At 37.9% G+C, this 20804-nt stretch overlaps 1 protein-coding gene across 2 annotated transcripts; it reads right to left on the reverse strand.

The window, feature by feature from the left end:
* Positions 1-202: 202 nt before the first annotated feature.
* syt9a (synaptotagmin IXa) lies at positions 203-20554 on the reverse strand. Of its 2 annotated transcripts, XM_005467145.3 has the most exons (7): positions 19630-20553; positions 11451-11946; positions 10237-10792; positions 4872-4992; positions 4604-4775; positions 4218-4347; positions 203-853 (listed from the first exon to the last, which is right to left on the reverse strand). In XM_005467145.3, exons 1-7 carry the CDS (start codon positions 19775-19777, stop codon positions 785-787), a joined length of 1692 nt encoding a protein of 563 aa, XP_005467202.1. In that variant the 5' UTR covers positions 19778-20553; the 3' UTR covers positions 203-784. The 2 variants fall into 2 exon arrangements, with proteins under 2 accessions (XP_005467202.1, XP_025762541.1); XM_025906756.1 differs by lacking the exon at positions 203-853 and having other exon boundaries at positions 4209-4347; positions 19630-20554.
* Positions 20555-20804: the final 250 nt, after the last annotated feature.

Here is a 20804-nt window from a genome sequence, read left to right on the forward strand (position 1 = left end):
TTAACGTTCTGTTTATTTTAACCTTCGTATACAGCACTTTGTGACTGCCTGTCTACGAAAAGCGCTTAATAAATAAATAAACTTTACTTACTTACTTTATCTTGAAGAGCTAGTATTGTGTGCTATGGTTGCTAAAATGATAGAAATCTAGCAAAATATGAAATTCTTATTCACATTCAAATTAACTGAATTGAAACTGATGAACATTTTTCTATGGAATAATTTTTATTCATAACATTTAACATACTTTTACTTACAGGTATTTTGCCTAAAAATGAACTGTCACTGCACATCAACTGACAGAACAATACATCTTATTCAAAAATTAGAAACAAAACCAACAAACAAGTAGAAGATATCCCATCAAAACATGACCTCATGCACCAATTCACAACCCAAAAAAAAAGAACAGTATGGCAGTTCAACTGGTTGTAAGTACATTGTGCAATTACAGACTCATCTCATTAAAACAAGTAACAAGACTATAAAAAAAGGGTAATGAGTTTATAAACTCAGGAACAGCTCAGACCTAAAATATCTGCCTGTGCTGGTTCTTTTTCTTATGGAACATCATAGAAAAAAAACATCCATCTTTGCAGTCATTCAACATGCAACTGATCCAAAAGAGCAGAGCTCGAGACAGTTTGTGTCTTTCTTTTCCATAAGTATTAATGCATGTGTTTATTTTTTTATGCTAGGACCATATATGAGCAAAATTCTCTATCACATCTGCCCAAAGGTACATATAGCACAGCCTTCGGCTTATTTGAATTGTTGCTCATGGCTACGGAGAAGGAGGTGTCTTCAGAGAATTACAGGATCCTCCCTGGCTACTACCTGTGGTCCCCTGGTACTGCAAGAGAATAAAGCAGAAAGATTGCAATGATAGTTAGTGTAAAAGAAACAAACAAACAAAAAAAACCCTCTCTATTAGTCATATAAACAGATGTATGATGAGATCAAAAAAATCTAGAGCCAATCCTACCTTTTTATCTTGGAACAAATGTACTCACCACCTACAGAGCGATGAATTGGGCAGTGAAACAAACACTGTATGTCTGCCATTTCATTTTTTGATTTTTGGGAGGTCAGTTTATTTATGCATTCACTAAATTTTATTAGCATAGACTTTTTTTCTATGGCACCTTTTTCTTGCCAAGTCCAAGTGAAAGGATAAAAGCTTTTTTAGATAAAGTGGTTCATTTGGCATAGAAACACATAAACAGACCTGCATTTGAAACCTCACAGCATAAAAGTACAGTACTTTCCTGTTTTGTGAGTAGCATGAGAATAAGCTGACTCAAAATTGGGCAGGATAACTATGGTTTCTTTAGCATTCAGTGAATTTGGCATAGATACTTATTAGGTTGACCATCATTGTAAGTGAACAAACTGAAGGCCGATCATTGACTAAGAGCAATAAATGTTGCATCGAAACCAAAAAATAGAATTTTTGCCAGATACTATATTTCAGAAATCTGCTCATTGGCACTTAGGGAGTTTCATTCCTTGGGAAAGCCAATCTTACTCCCCTTGCTGTTTCCAACTAAGGGAATGCTGCAAATCAGACATTTAAATGCTGTTTATTAACTGTTTTTAACCCTTTGAGCTCAGCTACAATGTCTATCTCCTGTGGATAGGAGGGCACAGAATGTCATTTGCATGGAGGTTGGCCAAAGATTCTCACTTCAGGTTTGTATTTGTAACCTGTAAAACACAGTTTTGTCAAAGCAGTATTAATATCTGAGAAAATATTCTCAGGTAACCTCAACAACTACATCATATTCAGTTTATGAAAGGTAAACAGGTCTTACCACTGGGCTATTCAAGAAATAATGTGTATCTATAGAAAGAAGGTTCAGTGTGCAGGAAGTGATGGGTACATGAATACTTACCTTTGCTGCAGAAGAGGCAAAAATGAAACGAAGAAGGAAAAATATAAAGCCTGGAGATATTTTTGTCAAAATGGAACCTACTGCCCCACAATGGCTCCTGCACATTTTCAAGAGGCTTGGAGACTTTCCAAGCAAAGGACTTGTATGTTGAGTGCATCCGCAGATGATGACTAATGTCACTGAAAAGCCTGTGACTAAACTTAGGCTGCTATTGGAACTTGAAAATTCACAGGTCATCCCAATCATTTTGTAGATGTATATGTGTACCTGAAATGTATAGTAAAATCTAGTCACTATTAGACTGTGTAAATATTCTTAATTTCCATAGGTTAAAATGGTCACGTCTGTCAATTATTATAACTTGAACAAGGGTTCAGTAGGTGTTGATATTGCTGGATAGAGGAGCACTGAACTTGTAGTGTGAATGTATGTATGAATGTAGTGAACTATCTTGGTTTATGAAGCTCTATGGATAAGTTCACATATAAGAAACTGAACACCCTTACCATTCACTCAATAGAAGTAGCTTAGACATTTCAAACTCACAATAGTTTCACTCCACACTAGAATAAAGTACGGCAATTAGTGCATGAGTTTTATTGGTGGCTTTAACCTGAAGGATATCTATTTTCCCATTTACAAAACATGCTGTATTGTGTCAGTGCTTTGTCTGCTATGTCTACCTTCCCTAAAAAGCTCAAAAGCTCAAAAGCTAAAAAAAAAATAAAACAAAAGAAAGAAAGAAAAAAAGAAAGGATTTGGGATGAATATTGGGAATATCATAATCTCAGAGACAAGGGTATAAGGCCAAGTCATACTGGTAAATTACAAAGATGACTACAAGTTCTAAACTAGCTTGTATTTGTAGAAAAATAAACATTTTTACAGAAGGCGCTACATTGCTATGGAAACTTTGGCAGCCAATTTGATCTGTGGTGGAGCAGGTTATATTTTAGCCATCACACACAGATATGTAATTTCACATAAAATAGCATCACCATCTGTGGACTTTTTGGAGAGAGCCACTTTCTTTTTCACTGAAAGTGATTAAATCAGATATATAATGTTTTTGAGCTTTCTAGGCTTCTTGTCAATTCTGGCAATAAAGTGATTTCCATGAAATGGCAGACATCCTCTCTTTTTTTGATATAGCTTACAATAATATTCCCTTTACCGCTGACCAAAAATCTTTTCACAGCCGCATTGTAACAACACACTTCAGTATCAATGAATAGTAATGAGCTCAGTGTGCCTTAATAACTGGACAGTGATAAGCTTCCTACCCACTTACACTTTCTTTTTCTTTTTCTTTCATCTGTCAACTCTAACCTCAATTAATGATAAATGTTTTTTATCATTATGTTTATGTTATAAATATTTGATGCTGCTTAAACTTCAGGAAGATGGCCCAACCGACCTGAATACCTCAGGCAGCAGAAACCCAAGAAAGAGGAGGAAGAGGAGGAACCATCAATGAAGGACAGGCCCCTGCATGGTATGTACCTCTGGCACATAGATGAAGTGGCTGACATCCAGAATCCTACCAATGGCTAGACAAAGCTGGACTGAAAGACAGCACAGAGGCACTAATCATGGCAGCACAAGAACAATCTCTAAGCACAAGATCCATAGAGGCTGGGGTCTATCACACCAGGCAAGACCCCAGGTGCAGCTGTGTAAAGGTGCCCCTGAGACAATCCAGCACATAACAGCAGGGTGCAAGATGCTAGCAGGCAGGGGATAAATGGAACGCCATAACCAAGTGGCCGGCATAGTGCATGAGTTTTATCGGTGGCTTTAACCTGAAGGACATCTATTTTGCCATTTACAAAACATGCTATATTGAAGCATCTATTTCGAGTGTGGCCTGGAAATCCAAGGGTCAAAATGGGAGACGGTCCCTAGGGTGGTCGAAGATGACTGAGCTGAGATACTGTGGGACTTCAGATGGACAAAATGGTGATGGCTGACCAAATAGATATAGTAATGGTAGACAAGCCGAGGAAGATGACCGTAGTGATAGCCGTAGCAATACCGAATGACAGGAACATCAGGAAGAAGGAACGCAAGAAGATGGAGAAGTATCAAGGGCTCAGAGAAGAGGGTGAAGGTAACAGTGGTCCCAGAGGTAATCGGAGCAATCCTAGGAACAGCTAAGATACTGTGCAGGACCCTCAAGCTCCCAGGCCTCTGGTACAGGACCCGAGTGTGAAGCATAGACCGCCCTCAGGGGTGAGGGGAATTTTATACACATATATATATATATACATAAATATATATATATGTGTGTGTGTGTGTGTGTGTCAACACATGTCATCTCACCTCAACGAGAGGATGCCAGTGGGCGACAGGTTTTCGGGGATATGTAAGCATTTCACTCCAGTGATCTCGACCGAGGCTGTCAGCATCATTGCCGACTCGACACACACCAATGACCTCATTATGGCCTACTCTGTAGACCCAGGAGGATAAGGGAGAAAGAAAAAAATATTATCAGTCCTCCCATGCTTTCCAAAAATAATAATGTCTTACATATTGTGTGTGAAAAGCAAACCACCCAAGACAATATGTTACAGAGACAAAGAGCTTGAGGAAATATTTACAAATGTTCTTTGAATATATTTTATCCGTTTTGCCATGCAGCAAGTATAAATTAAACATTGACTCATGCAAAAGATATAGAAACTACTCTATAGAAACTTTCGAACCGGTCATAATCCATCACAGCAATCAAAAGGCTGATCTGCTCTATGTTTTCTGGAGGGACATCAAACACAATGGCCTCATTATAGACTGGATTCAGAGTGTTCCTTTTTGTTGATGTCTTCCTCTTCTTCAATCTGCGACCGTCACACATCAGTGAAACTTTCACATATGGATCTATAAAAAATGACACAAACAAGAAAAATTAACTTGATTTACATTCGGGATACCAGTGGGGTGTTGCAGTCACAGTCAGTATCAGATTTTAATTACCAGATGCACCAGTGATATCCATGGCCTTGAGGTTGCGAGCTTTTATCATGGTAATGGTCAATCTGCCCGCAGTAGGCAAATAACAAAGTGAAAACATCAGATCCCCAAGGTCCACATTATCCTAAAAGACACACAAAAATATTTACTCTAAAATGAGTTTGATTGTTATTAAACCCCGATCCTTTTGTCCCCATGATAGAACAGAGAAAACCGACTCATAGTGTGTTAAAACATTTATATTTCTTTTTATTCAATCATCTTCCGGAAGAGAGAGACCCCTGCACAGCTCAAACGCCAGTTGCAAGAGCTCTAACATTAGAATCATAAACTATTTTGGTACTTTACACGTCACACAGTCTCAAACATTGCTTATATGGAAAGTTCCTCTTTTCTGTGTCTTATCTATTAATATGCCTGTGCACTACAACTGCCTGTTTTTCAGTCTGGCTGAGCACTTAGTTTGTGAGTCAAAAGTGGCCTTGCTCTACAAGCCTTCATTATTAAAGTACATAAAACAATATAATGAGCAGATACACATTAAAAAATATTTCTTTTGTCCCTGACATTGTGTATTATTCTGGTCATTTATTTACAGTGTACAACTTTTCTACAAATACTATTTTCTGGCATATCGCTCTAATTAAAGCCTCCCATATTTCACCCAGCACAGAAGCTTCAGTTCAGCTGCTGCTCACTTATCACTAGTGCTTAAAATAACTCCACAAAAGAAGTGCGAACCAGGAAAGCACACAAATGTGTGTGGTAAAGACACCTACAGTAGAATCTCTTGCTGATCTGCTGCTGTGTTGGTGAGATTGTGCTGGTATTTCAAAGCACGTGTCATCAACTCATCATCATCATGTGATCATTTACAAAGGTAAGCTCAGTAAATTCAACTGAAGTGCAAAAACAACAACACTGAAAACTAAGGATCTAGTGAGTTTGCTGCGCCATTAATTGTGATAATGACATCAAATTACTCAACTGCACTGAGAAATCTAAGACTGAGATTTGCCCCATATTGTTATGAAGCTCTCATACTAAAAGTAACAAAGACCAAGTGGGAATGTTTTTTGCAGCAGCAGGGCAATGAAAAAAAGACTCTTATGTATGCTAAGATGCCCTTTTAATTAAGATATGCAAAATAACTAATTTGTTATCCAAAGTATAATGTATGTTAAGTGCTAGTTTTAGAAATATCTGTGAAAAGGGAGATGGCTGCAGAAATGTAATCTTATCTCCTATCAAGAGGGACATATCCATACAATTTGGCATACAATTTCTACAGCATGTCTTAGGTATGTCACACACACTTGGACACTATTGAGATTTTTTTTTTTTTTGTGGTTAAGCTAGAGAAACTCTGTCATATGCCATTTTGTGTGTATTTCTGTGTTGTTTTTTGTTTTTTTCTGAGAGAGAGAGAGAGAGAGAGAGAGAGAGAGAGACATCACCCATGAATTGCACTTGTATATTTTGCTACAATCATGATCAAGTACTCATCAAGGCTTTTAAATGTGAAGGATGAATTAACTCAAAAACCCCTCCAGAAAATGCATCCCACATCCCAGAACTATCTGTTTTACATGCTTCATGGTCTAAGAGTTGTGATACAGGTGGGAAAGAGATTATCACTGTGTTTTACGTGCTCCACAAAACCTCTTAGGCATCAAATAGCATGTAACATCTGCAGGTTGAATGTCATGCTCAGCGTTTCTGATAATCAGGCTGGTATGCCACAAGTATACTCTGTATTTAAAAGCTCAAACCATCAAATGTATTACACAGCTTTTGTTCATACTGAGACTGTCATTCTCAAATCCAGTAAAAATAACACGTTCTTCATTAATCTACAATCTGCTTCTATTGCAGAGCTAAACAAGCTAAAATCTGGCAATGACACATCAATATGGCCAGTCCCACTGGAAATCAAGACTTAATGATAATTCTTTATTTTCTATCAAATAAGCTCTGTGCACTGGTTACAGAATGTCCTGTCTATGTAGTGGTGTCCAAAGATAATTAGCTCATTTATGAGGATATATGTGTGGGGCATCTGTGCCAATCTCTGAGAACAAGCATTTGTGCAAGTGTAAGAGTCTGTGTGTACTCTATGTGTTTTTTTTTCTGTTTGTCTGCATTAGCTGAGTGCTGTGAAACTGACAAAAACTGAACAGTGTGAAAATGTGAGAATTCCAGATTCTCTTAATCGCTGGTTCCCATCAACCAGCCGTCACCAGGCAACATTGATTAGCAATCAGTTAAACAGGGCAAAAGTGCACTGACCCAGTAAACATCCATATGTTGATGGATCAAAACAATCCCAATACTTTTTGTGAGCATTTTCCCCAGAAGGCTCTATCTGGCATGCTCATGTATCGTCATGCTGTTTTCTCAGCATCTCCTCCCCCCTCTTCATTTCTCACTTTTATGTTTTCCAGTATCTTCTGCCTCAAAAGATGTTATTTTACTGTCTGTGAATATCTCAGCCATTCTGAGCACTCTATAGAACCCATTAGCACTACATTCAGAATGCGTATAATATGCATTCACATCTAGTTACTTTTTCTGAGTAAGCTATTTCTTTTTTGTTTTACTTTAAACAATTTGTTTGCACACTAAAAGTAGGACACAGCTGATGACTTTGTCACAGCTGGGTTAAAACAGGTGTGTCCGTGTCTGTTTATGCATTTGTGCGTGTGATAAAGAAAGACAGAGACATGTTGAGAAGAAAAAAGGCAGGCAGAGATAGATAAAGAGAGAGAGACAGAGTAAAGACAGAAAGAAGAGAGAGATTCTGTCAGTATTTTTAGAGGCCATGAGTAGGAAGCCGTTAATGGTCTTTGGCACACTGTATGTGAGACTTTATGCACTAAAACCTTTGCTGCTATCAGTAGCCTGCAAATTAGACAGGCGTGGACTATGCCACAGATTTGAGCTCTGCGTTGTCATGATTTAAACTGACACAGCAATAAAAAGCACAAAATAACACCACATATCTAAATTTCGATGAGGTGAAACAGACGAGATCAAAAAGGCAAAAGAAAACTGATTACTGTGCCTTTACCATAGATAATAAAATGCATGGATAAATGTGGCAGCCTTGATGAGAAGAATACAAAAGCATGCTAGCCATACAAAAAAGTGAACATTATAAAATACATTTAATCACTCTTTTGAAATAATACCAGGGATTATAGGTATATATGCAGTAATACTCACTTAATTACATATTGCTGTTGTGAATAAACAATAAATATGTGTGATAATGCAATCTTAAGTTGCATGTAATGAAGTTCTAACAAAGAATGAGCGTTAAAAAACAAACAAATAAAAACAACCGCAACAAGTGCGTGGTGATAGATTTAATATTTAGTTGATTGTCTCCCATGTGTATTACTGTTCTTAATCTGAATGAAAGTATAATTGTGAAATGAAAATCTAAATTCAATGATGAAGCTCCTTATACTAGAGATGAAAGCATAACAATTTGTTTTACATTACTAATGGCCAGTGCATCAGGCACACAGACTCTACTAACTAATGTGCTCTCCTTATTAAAAATTATATGGCTGCAGTGCAGACATTTGCAAAAGATGTAGCAATGTAGCAGACAAGCCTGGACACCAACAGAGGCAGATGATGATTTGCTTATTAGATAAACAAGAAACAGACATATGCACAACACAGACACACAGCTGCTCAGTCAAATACTCCCATGCTTTTTTTGTCTGCTGTCGAACTGGCTTCATGTTTTGCTGAAAAAAATAACAGTTAATTCTTATAGTTCAGCAGTGGTCAAAACATTGTTTTAAAGAAAAGTGCAGTACATTCAGTTATAGCAACACTGTGCTTTCTGAAAGATTTCAGAAAGCTGCAGCACTGCTAAAGTAAGTCCAGTTGCAAAGACACTCCACATCTTATTAAAATCTTTTTGATGAGAAGGTTAACTATGTTCCACAGTAAACATTTATTACAGTTTCCAGACTGACTCACCACGGCTGTTCCTGTTGGACTGTCTTATTGCTTTTTAAGCAGTGTTGCAATGTTTTAACTAAGATTTATGCCCTTACACAAGTAACATCATAACCAACATAGTGACTGGGAATTGATCTCATCTAAATTCAACCAATAGTTTTCCTTTACACAGCTGTGCTTTACTGATGTTGTTTTATTGAGTTCTGTCGCCTAAACTGTTTCCTGCAATCAACTGCAAACAGAATATAGGGATCAGTTGCACGTTACAGCTGTTTAAGCTCAATAAATGAAATACCTGTTAATAAAACAGGCCAACCTTTAAATACCAATGCTGTATTGTATTGTCAGGGATCTTTCACCTCTAAAGGAGATGAGCAGGAACAGTGAAAAACATTATAAAGATCTTAAATAGCTAATAATGTAAGAAAGAAAGAAAGAAAGAGAAATGGCGCATACATCTTGTACCCAAGCCAGTTTTCACAGTTTTTTTTTTAAATAATTTTTTCTCCTGTTCTCCGTTTCTTTCTCTCTCACACACATTTGTTCTTATAAGGACGCACATACACTGACAGTTTTTCTCTCTGTGCAACTGTATGCTCACTTTATAAGTCTAACAGAAACTGGTCCTAACAAAATGAGATTTACTAGCATGCAGTCAGTAAGGTAACATAGCAAGAGGCATGTAATCCTGTTGACCTTAAAAAGTCTCAAAGGATTTAATTTACTCATGGTAAACAGGTCGTTCCAGCAGAGCAAACTGAATTTAGATAGGTGGGAGCAGATGCAGTAAAAGTAATTGCTAATAAAAGGCCTCAGTCCTTCACTTGTGTCATCTATTTGTAATGTATGCAGCATCAAGGATTGTTAAAGAAAAAGGAAGGTATAGTATTAAAGACTGTTCTAAATACATGTTTTTTAAATTAGTATTCCTTCCAAAAAAACATATTTAATGAAAAATCTATTGCTAATCATTCTCCAGGCATGTAAAGGCAATTTTAAAAAGCATATAATATCAATACAGATGCCATAGATGTCTTGTGTAGTAAAATTTTACGCTCGGGGTCACTACATCTGTTATTAAACAGATGCTTTTTTAAAGTCTTTTCATCTCGACAGCAGAGAAAGACAGCAAAGAAAAAGAAAACATCAGTTTTCAAACACAGGCCTGATCACCTTACTTATTAACTAATTTTTGTCCTGTTTTTTCAGACCTGACAAGTGATAAAAGAAAAAAAATTCAGTACTTTCTACTGCCAGTGGGAGACAGAGGGACAAATTTCAAACTCTCCACACAGCTGTCACACACAGCCTTTGCGGGAAAAAGTTAAATATAACCTGGCAGATCTAAGTAAAGATGACATAATTTTGAGTGAACGTTCTAACTCACCGAGGAGACATACTGGATGTCTCGACAGAGTTTTGTCTCCCTGGGGAAATCTGCCAGATCCAGGAAGTTGTCCACCACCACTTGACCAATAATGTCATGCCGTGAAAAGCGGTCGAAGTCATAGACACTGAAGTGTAGCTTTCGTGTAGGAAGCTCAGAATATGCCACAGGAAACAGGAAGACCTCATCAAACACAGGGTTGAGTGTCTTGCGGTGCACCTTTGTCTGGTGCTTGGTCTTTCGATCGGGCAACAGGTAGATCTTAACATAAGGGTCAGAGGTACCGGAGAAGTCCTTGGCTGGGAGGTCCTCTGCTTTGTGGATCTTAACTATTAACTGTTCTAGATCACAGTCATATTTGAGGATAAAATGGAGGCGCCCACAACCTCCGTCTCTTCGACTTCCTTCGTCCCCCTCAAGGGAGCGCTGTTTGTAGAGCTCGGGTTTGAGGCGGCCCAGGCCCAGGCCCATTCCAGTGAGGGAGTCCTGCCTTTGGAACTGGGCCACGTTGAAGTCTGGGTTAGAGAGGTTCATGTGTCTACGAATGGACCCTTGACTGTGCACAGAGGAAATCAACAGAAAACAAAATCATACAACATTAACACAGTGAGAAGAAGGAACGTTAAAACATCAGCTGCATATTTTTTGAAGCAACTTCCATAATGGATTGTTCTGCATATCATCATTTATATCTAACCCCAATGCTGCTCTTCACTTCAAGAACATAGTGTACACATAGTGTGCTGTATTATACATTTTATAGTCTAGCAGAAAGAAACTGTTGTTTTGGTTTCATTATGGCCTTATAATGTGTCTTTTTTTTTTTAATACTCACATCTGCAAATGACATTTAGTCATGTTTCAGACACCTACACTTAACAAAATCCTCAATTCAACCAAGCCTCTGAACTACCTAACCCTAATCATAAATAAGATGTACATTGTTTTCCTTTACCAAAATCATTAAATGTATTATAGTTGATGCACAAATAGAAAGTAAAAATGTGAAACATGTTGGCAGGAGTCATTATTAAAGTCAAGTCCAAGTCATTTTGTCTTTCAGCTCTCTTGTCCTATTGGGAAAAGTAGCAGAAACAATTAATAGTTTGAACGTTAGCATTTTTAACAGAGATCATAATTGTTAGAAGATTTTTAGCAAATAAGGCTAGCATATCTGATGGGATCACATAAATCAACAAATACCTCATACTGACCCTATTTCAGACATTGAGCATCCAGAAGGTGGGGGTTCAGTGGTCTGTCTCTGCATTCGGGGGTTAGTGTGAACTCCATTTTCCCTGCTTTTACTCTGGGCATCTAGTGGTATATCTGGAGATGTGTGGCTGATCTTCATAGCTGCCTCTGGTGTGGCCATGACCACAGGTGGTGGTGATACAGGAGTCACAGGAGCCTCCACTGAAACAACAGATGCCACGGGAGTAGGCTCTCTGGCCATGGAACAATGTGATGATTCACGGCGGTTGTGCATCGGGGGGTCCACAGCTGTGTAAACTGGCTGCCTGGGTGCAGGCTGTGATGGCAGAGGGCTCATAGTCGGGTTGAGGTGCCCGTGGACTTCCTTGGTAGTGGGGGAAAGCCCACGCTCCCTCCATGGTATCCAGCAGAGCTTCCATGAGACAAAGAGGGAGACCCCAAAGAGGGCCAAGCCACAGGCAGTCACTACCAATGACAGCAGACTCACAGATATGTCTGGAAAGAGAGAACAAGATCTGTCTGTGAATGAAGTCTTCTTTTTGCTTTGTTGCACTTTGATTTTTGATCACCATCATATATAACCATTTCATGATTAAGTTACTCAATAAATGTTTTAAAAATACTGCACAAGGAACATGTCAGGGACACAGCTGCAGGTTCTGTTGGATTTAGTTTTTTCTTTTCTTACAGATTCTCATAAAGAATGCTCAATAAAATCAAAATTATGTACAGTAGTAGTAGCAGTATTTAACTATCCAATGGGGGCTCATATCTGCACTCTAAGGGAAGTGTGCCCCCCATGTTTCCATTTCATTTCCTTTGCTGATAATTATGGTGAGGAATGAAACTTTAAAAATGATTTTTCCACAAAAGAGGGGCAAATACAACAAAACCAAATATAGACATGCAGCATTAGAACCACAGATGACCACAGTTCTTGGTTTGTTGTTGTTGTTTTCAGAAAATAAGTTTAAAATATTTTTGTTGCATTTTAACATCACAATTCAGAAATTATTTTAAAGCATGCACATGGCATTTGACTTTTGCTATGTGGTTTTTCTTGTGTGTATTTGCAAAGCAGCTATTGTCATACTGATGAAGATCTTTTTTTTTTAACTTGCTTGGATTTGTCTGTTTGTAGATGTTTATTTGAGTCTGGTGAGCTCTCCTGGCTTCTGTAGGAATAACCGATGAAGAACGTTGAAAAGAAAGCAGAATTAACTCTCTTCTATGAGTATAATTTATAGTGTGAAACTGTCAGTGAGGTACATTAATTGCAAGAATTTAAAATGTTCCCAGTAGTTTTATAAAGTGCTAAACCCGAGGCGCTTCATACTGCCTGTTTGGTTAATGTATATTATCATGTAAATAAATGAGAGGGTATAAAAAACAGCTTGCAAGAAAAACATTTACAGGCCGTTATATATGGTCTGTGGTAAAAAAAAAAAAAAAAAAACAATTTGATAAATGGGGAGAGAAGGTGTGAAAGTCACAATTTATGCAAAACAGAAAAAAAAAACATTCTAAAAACAGATGATTTTATAAGAGAAATACTATTAAATCCCCAAATTCAAGGACAAGATCACTCCTGAAGCTGCTCTACACTGGTACATGTAGGAGTTTAAAGGGCTCCTAACAGCTACTCTATCTCTCCTGTTAAATCTGTGGATCCATAAAGTACGTATAAACAAACTGAAGATGTCACTCTAAAGGTAACAGCTTTGCAAAATTAAAGTTACTACTCTGTTGCTGTTCACACATGTGCATCATAAGCCGTATGATTATATATAAGCAGTACTTGTGGGCAACAACAGGAGTAATGGCCGTGGGAGTATAAAAAGTTTTACCAGCATATCAATCCAGGTCTTCATCTATCAAGTTCATAGTTTCAAAGCATGACACTGAATAATTCTTCAGTGCATTGCATTTGTTTACACCAGTCCAGGGTGTGCAAGTCACCATGGAAAGGGAGATGAGGTGTGAAGCAACAGAGTCATCAAGGGCTTCTGAATCATCTCTGCTCTCAAGAAGCAAAAGCACAAAAAAATGCAATGACTCTGAAATAACTACATGAACTTTGCAACTTTATTGCAAGTAAAAGGAATTTTCATCCTAACATTGATAATATATTAAGTTACATTACTATTACCAGTCTTTTCTTAAATGATCTTTACTTTTCTGTTTTCACTGTTCTGCTCTCCCTCTTTCCAGAAGCTGCAGATGGTCACAGAGCCTCTTTCTGACTATTAAAGGGAGGTTCTTCCTCTCCACCTTCACCAAGTGCTTGCTTGTTTCTTTCTCTCTAATATTGTTAAGGTCTTCTACCTCAACCAACATAAAGCAATATAAGACAGCTGTTGTTATAAGCAAATAAAACTGACCTGAAGTCTTGTTTGGGATCATAAGGACCCCATGGAGTATTAACCATTTTCCTCAAATTGAGGTAAAGGTATGTATGTATTGACATATATTAGATGTATTAACCCCAGAAATTTGTTCATTCTACAGATATTTAAAAACATGTAATAATGTTGTGCCATATTAAAAAGGTGCTGTTAATGCCAATCAAGACCATGGAAGATATGAAAAAAGGTTGCATTTAACCATGTTTTACAGCTGGAGTCTCTGAGATACCAAACAGAAGAAATGTGGCTCTGTAGGGAACTTTAAATGTCACAAGTTCAAACACAGCCTGTGTAATTTTCATAAAAATTAATTAAGGCTTTAATTAAAGTTTAAAGTTGTTAAAACAGACTCGAGATGGTTTGCATCCTAATTGGTGTTACAGATATGCACACTGTTTTGCTTTGAAAATCCCATATGTCATGTTTTTGAGATACTGTTTGATATCTGAATTTGAACAGTGTATTTTCATGCATCGTTATTTGATGATGTAATGTCACTGAAGCAGACCAGAACAATCTTATAAACTCCTTATGTCTGCTAATGTCTTAGTAGTAGATATTAAGTTAGGATGGGTCTGTCATGAAGGAAGAGGTGACGAGGATCCAAATGCTGGACTGGCTGACAATTAGACACAATATTCAAAAAAAGAAAAAGAAAAAAAACTAATTAAAACAACCAATGAAAACTATCAAAGTAAAACAGGAAACAATCCAGAACACCTACTCAACATGGGCACAAGAAAAACAGTTAGGAAACAAAAATGATAATCAACTCCAGACAGAAACTAAAAAGGCAATAATATCTCACAACTGAAATAAATCACAAGTATATTAAACCCAAAGTAGGAACCAAAAACACAAAAATTTAAAAACAGCAGCAGTGAAAGCAGAATAGAAACCAGCATTATATAATATTTAACAAGAATCCAAACCTTTAAAACATAACCAATCCCAGGGGCAATGACAAGGTCAAAATAAAATAAGGATGGAGTACGCATCTGGGATTGTGTAGATTTTAAAGCTATTATGCGTGTGTAATTATGGAAAAATCAAAGGCTTACACTTTCTATATGCTGAATTCCCTCATTCCCTGAGCTCTTATCCATCCTTGAGCTTTTATGAGGCAAAAAATGATTAAGTGGTAATTACTTTAATTGTTCATCACCAAGATAACAGAAGAAATAAATGCTGTTCATAACATGGCCAAGTGTATTGACTGTTAAAAAAAATACTACACATACTGACATGGTGCTTTACCACTGCATCGTTAACAACCGTCTCCAGTGTGTCATTAATGGTCATCAGTCTTTTTTTTCCTTTTACTCTTATTATTCGTATTATTATTATTCAGTTGCCTGCCTGTCCTGCAACAGCACTGTATTTACAGTTATCAGCTATTACCAGGTTATTTCTTCATCTCTTGTATGTGACAAATCACATTAAAATAAGGAATAGAGAATCTTAATCACAACCATTTAGATTATGCATGTCTTAAAAGACATATAGTTTTAAAGTCCTTTTTTCCCTATTAGTTGCAGAAAACCTGCTATTAATGCTGTACCTCATACTATTATTGACTCATTTAAGTGGCTGCTTTCACAACCAGCTCATGCCCTGTAATTATAAGAATTACATATGAATTGGCAAAACATTATATCATATGATAAAAATGAAAGTGCCCACTTACATAAGTGTATCATGTCCTTATACTCATAACCTTATGAAATATGTGCTATATGTTTGATTTAACCAGTAGAGATAATGGGTAATTATATGCAGTTTTTGTATTTTTATTCCATATAGTTTTCTACACTGCCACGCTTCAGTGAGCTCCAGTCACTTCAGTCACCTGTCTTGCACCCTCATTGGCCAGCACTGAGGATTCTTCCCGTAACTAAAGATGACTCTGGTTTCCAGCAACCATCCTGTCTAGCACCTTAGCCGACAGCCAGAAACATCTGAACTCTTCTGCAACGTCAGTCTCCGTTGCTCAGTCCATCTGCCTGACCTCTTCTGTTCTGGCCCACCAGCAGAGGTCTCTTGTTTCTACCCTTTAAGTCCCCAGGGGGTCCACCTGAGCTTTCCTGCTCTGCCACTGTCCGCTGCTTCCTCTAAGCTTTGATACCAGCTAAACTGACTCCCAAATCCCCCTTCTAACCAGTTCCCCATTGTCTCTGTTTAACACATGACTTCTATTTATTTAATGTAACGGTCTTTCATCTTTGAGGTAATTTTGCTTATTGAAAAGCCCAAGCTGTTGCGCAGTGTTTTGAATAGAACCAGTCTGCTGTATCCACCTGACTATGTCTATTTTTGGCTATGCGAGGGCAGCGATACAGATTATTCCCAGTTTATGTGCTGACTATGCAACAGGCTATTATTTGCCCATAGTAATAAAGCAGAGATATCCTTTGTCCCTTCATGTATGCAAAGACAAATCAGGCTTGTGAAGACTGGAATAAAATTTTCAACAGAAAAAACCTTAAAAGTGTAATGTTGGTGTAATCTGTATTAAGTACATTAGTCATAACAATGAGTGAAAGCAATGATTGTTTTCCTGATTAACCTATCACTGTTAAGCAGAGCATGTTATTTTATTAGCCTATAAAACCTCCAGGAAATCAAGTGATTGGTGTGGTGATACATTTAACAAAAGGGTAATAATCATGATGTGCATCACATCAAGGAGACTTTCTCCTCATGAATACCTGAACAGAGAATCTGCTTAGACACTAGCAATAAATGTACAACTAATGCACAATTAAATGAAACAGAGAGTGGATTAATGAGATACAGGGTTATCATTATAATTTATTTATCATTAATGGCTCTACAATAAGTTTAAATTGCATTGCAACACAAGGCATTTGATTAGATGTAGCATCCGAAAGCGAGTTGTTGGATAAGTTCGCTCTTACACAGTTTAACTGAATGCGTGATTTTATTTTGGCAGCAGCCAAGTAAAAGTAGCTTATATTAGAAATGTTAAAGCTGTACACTAATCCAAATTGTAGCTGACAGATATCATGTTACGTTTAGTAGAAGCAAACTATTTCCTGAACTCATCACATTTAATCCTCTCATTTTGTTTCTTTTTAATTGCACGCTATAGCAACAGAACATCTTGCCTGTCAAGAACTTCTTTTTTCTTCTTTTGTTTTTAATGAGCGAGATTAATAATCGTGAACTTTAGAATTTTTGCATATAAACTTCTGCTTCCACTTACAGGGCTGGGCACAGATTTAGAGCTGTCTTGAGTGTTTGATCTGACTGATACTACACAGAAGAGCTGCTTTTAAAAAAGTAATTAAAATCATAACATATGAGAGGACTCATGATGAGCTGAATTATGCCTGACACATCTAATGTAAAGATCACACTTGAAATTAAGAGTCTGAGGCTGACTTTTTGTCATGGTAAGAGTATTAGATAAAAGTTAATGAGGCTACACATCAATTGCATGACTGTTTTAGTCCAAACAGCCAAAAGCGTACTTACTTAGCAATAAAGGTTTTTGCACTTTTCGCTATATGCTGTTGGTAAGGTAACCCATCCTCCAAATCCCACAGTCCTGCAATTAGGACTGGCTCTGTGTGTGGGAGCTGTCATAAGACCTTGCACAGGAACACAGACCAACTGTCCTTTCTGCACTGTGAAATTCTGTGAATACCAGAGTATGTGTGATTTGAGAGAATAATGTGGAGAAATTGAGGGACTTGCCATCTGAGGACGCTGAGCCCACAGTCGGTTTGGCAGGCCGCCCAAATGCTGCCTGGTGGAGAAGAAGCTATAGACATCTGGAGGGATTTAAAGACTACATTGGAACAAAGAGGGTGGACCAATTTTAGTGCACAGGACCTTCAAAGGTGCAAAAGTGTAGGAGGCAAGCAAGTGCTGAAAAGGCAATATATGTAATGTCTACTTCTGGGATGTTGTTATTTTCCCAAAGAATACCTCTCTGTAAGTAAAAACTGTTGGAAATCTTAAAATGTCCAAATTTTAGTTTAAAGTTAATATCCAGGGGACAATAGAAACAATGTAATATGTTACACATGTACAGTAGGTGGTTCCAACTGGCCGTTCCCAATGCTGTAAAGGATGAAGCATTCGATTGCATTTGCATTTCTGCAAATATGTTCTTGTTTTTTCGTTTTTTTGTTTTTTTACTTGCTTATTGACAGACGAAAAGACTAAATCCACTCATATACATATCTGCTAAATATAAAGCTGCACTCATAAACTCTGAAACCTGACTCTGTTCCAAGGTAACTTAATCCTCCTACCCGTATCTCTAAAGCTGATTAATTGCCACAGTCTGTTAAATAATCATGCTAGTTTTAAAGTGTAAAAATTAGAAGCTGTGATATGTGCTTTGAACAGTGGAAGGCACATTTTTCTGTTCCTGCTAAAGCTAAGCTAATTGGCATTTGGCTTCAGCAGGACAGGCATTGATTGATTGACTACAGTCATTGAGATTGATATTAAACTTCTCAACATACTCTCTGTAAGAGTGTCAAGAATGGTATCTTTCCAAGTGGGTGACAAATCCATTAAAAGACATGTTACACCTCTTTATTTTTCTTTCATGTTCCAGTTCGTATTTCATTGATCCTTGATATTTTATGATCTTTTGAGAAAATAGTTGTAAATATGTTTACATCATTGATTTAAGTCAAATCTGAAGTCAAAATGATGTTTTATGTTTAGCATATTTGTAAAAAATAAAAAATAAAAAAATAAAATATGAACGGTACACCCCCAGCTTCAACTCTGGCTGAAAGAGTATCTGTCCTCTGCCTTGTACTTATTTCCTTTGTTATTCTCTTATGGCTTTCTTCCATCACGCTGAGTGATATATGCCAGCTGGAACAGAAATTAAACCCGTAAGCCCTCTTGATAGCTAGCCCCACGGGCTACCCACATAATTTCACTTTTGAAAGTGTCAGTGTAAAAGACAAGAGAAGATCGGCCTATATGATGAATGAGGAAGCAAGAAGAGAGCTGGGACTTTGGGGGATAGTTGAAGTAAAGTGGTAAGGAACAGAAGGGAGAGCTGGGGGGTTGGAGGAGACTGACAATTCACAAAGTCCTGTCACGTGATGAATAATCATTGATGCAAACTATGGAAGCAGAATGAATGCAGTGGGTATGTGCAGGAATTACGCTTTCTCGCGCCTCCAAATAACGCTTTCTCGCTCGCTCCTTCTCTCCTCCGCATACATGCACACAGCCACTAATTTATGCATGCCATTTAGGCAAATGTGTTTGCCCTAAGTGTTGGTAATTATGAAGCGAGACTGGCCAATTCTAAATCTAATTATAAAAAGCAAATGCTTCACGTCGCGCTGAGGTTTTAGGTAAGAATTTAAAAAAAGAGGCAAAGTTTCAAAGTAGTATAACTCAATGTGTGTGACACGCCAGTTATGCACGATGCAGGGCATAACTGATGAGTGTACAGAGACTAGCCTACACGATGTCACGCCAACCTCGTGTGATAGAAATGGGGGAAAAAAATTGGAAGAAAAAATTGACTTCCTCGAAAAATGCATAGTTTAACCGGATTGGTGAGCTAACTAATGTGAAAAAAATAATGTACAAGTCTAATTTTTCTTTTATATTATAGACTAATCTTCGTCGTGAAGTAGTCGAGCCAAGCTTGGACCACCTATAGTGTGTTTTATGCGTGCGATGTTCAGTGAAAGAAGTCATATGCGAGTTCACTTCCATTGAATTAAGTGCAACCGTTGAATCAAGCTTGCAAATGATGCCTCACCTGAATCCGTGTAGCGTGGTCTGGCGAGATCTCGGAAATAGTAGATAAAATCCCGACAGTTTTCATTCTGCACTTCCCCCTTCGAACAAAGATCTGACAAGAGTTCGAGCGCCTTTTGACAAATCTCGTCATCTCTGTCTCCAGGCATTTCCCACCAGCATCCTTATAAAGGGAAGGTTTCTTAGGCACCACCACACCACTCCTCCCGCCTGACAGTCACCTATTCCACGCTACTCAGCACACAGCTTCAAGAGTCAGCCACTCTCGGCACGCCTTCCCACACGATGGAATCGACAAAGACACCGTGTATTAGGAAGAACGAGAAAAACACTAGTCCAAGTGCAGAAAGCAAAAAAATCCTATCAGATATGTGAGGTAAAAAGAGTTTTTGTACAGCATTCAGTCAAACGGTCCTCTCACTCTGCTCGTTGAAAGCCACCGGTTGAATCCGCGCACCGCCTCTGCGGCGCCGTGCGCTGTCCAACGTGCTGAAAATGTGTGCACGGAGTGTCTTTGCACAAGGCGGTCCGGTTGGCCGTATTCCGTTATCTTTAAGGTTTCGAACAGTATCGATCGCCGGGAAAGTTGAGCAGCACTTCACTACAGTGAGAAATCGCTGGATTCGCCAGCACTAATACCGATAGCATGCCTCTATTCTTTGCTCCGATGAGGCTGGTGTGGTTTTACGTGCCCGCACATGGCCAATCAGAGGATGACATGTTTTTTTTTCTTTTTTTCCCTCCACTTTGTGAAATCACTTTACCCTTTTACATTTTAAATGTTTTATAAAGCCTACAAGTTTGGTAAATTAACTCAAGAAACGCACCATTCACTTGGAGTTCCTACTGCAGGTAATTTAAAATACCTTCCCCCCGGTGCCATCTTATCTTTGTCAAGATAACTGCTACAATGACATCTACGATTTGTTTTGTCAAAGACTGAACTTAGAATTAGGAAATACTGGGGACCAAGCAGTTTAGTTGCCATGCCAACTTGAATCACCACTTTAAAGCTGGGTTATTGGCCCTCATTTTTATGACTAGTTATTGCAACCTCTGAATGACGTGAAACAGCTGTTAATGTATGTTCGAATTACCCGATTTATGGATTTCATGGCGATTTCAGTTGGCTGTGACAGATTCTGTAAAATAAATAAATAAAGGTTTTTTCAACAT

The sequence above is a fragment of the Oreochromis niloticus genome, linkage group LG1, assembly GCF_001858045.2.
Source record: "Oreochromis niloticus isolate F11D_XX linkage group LG1, O_niloticus_UMD_NMBU, whole genome shotgun sequence".
Taxonomy (NCBI): domain Eukaryota; kingdom Metazoa; phylum Chordata; class Actinopteri; order Cichliformes; family Cichlidae; genus Oreochromis; species Oreochromis niloticus.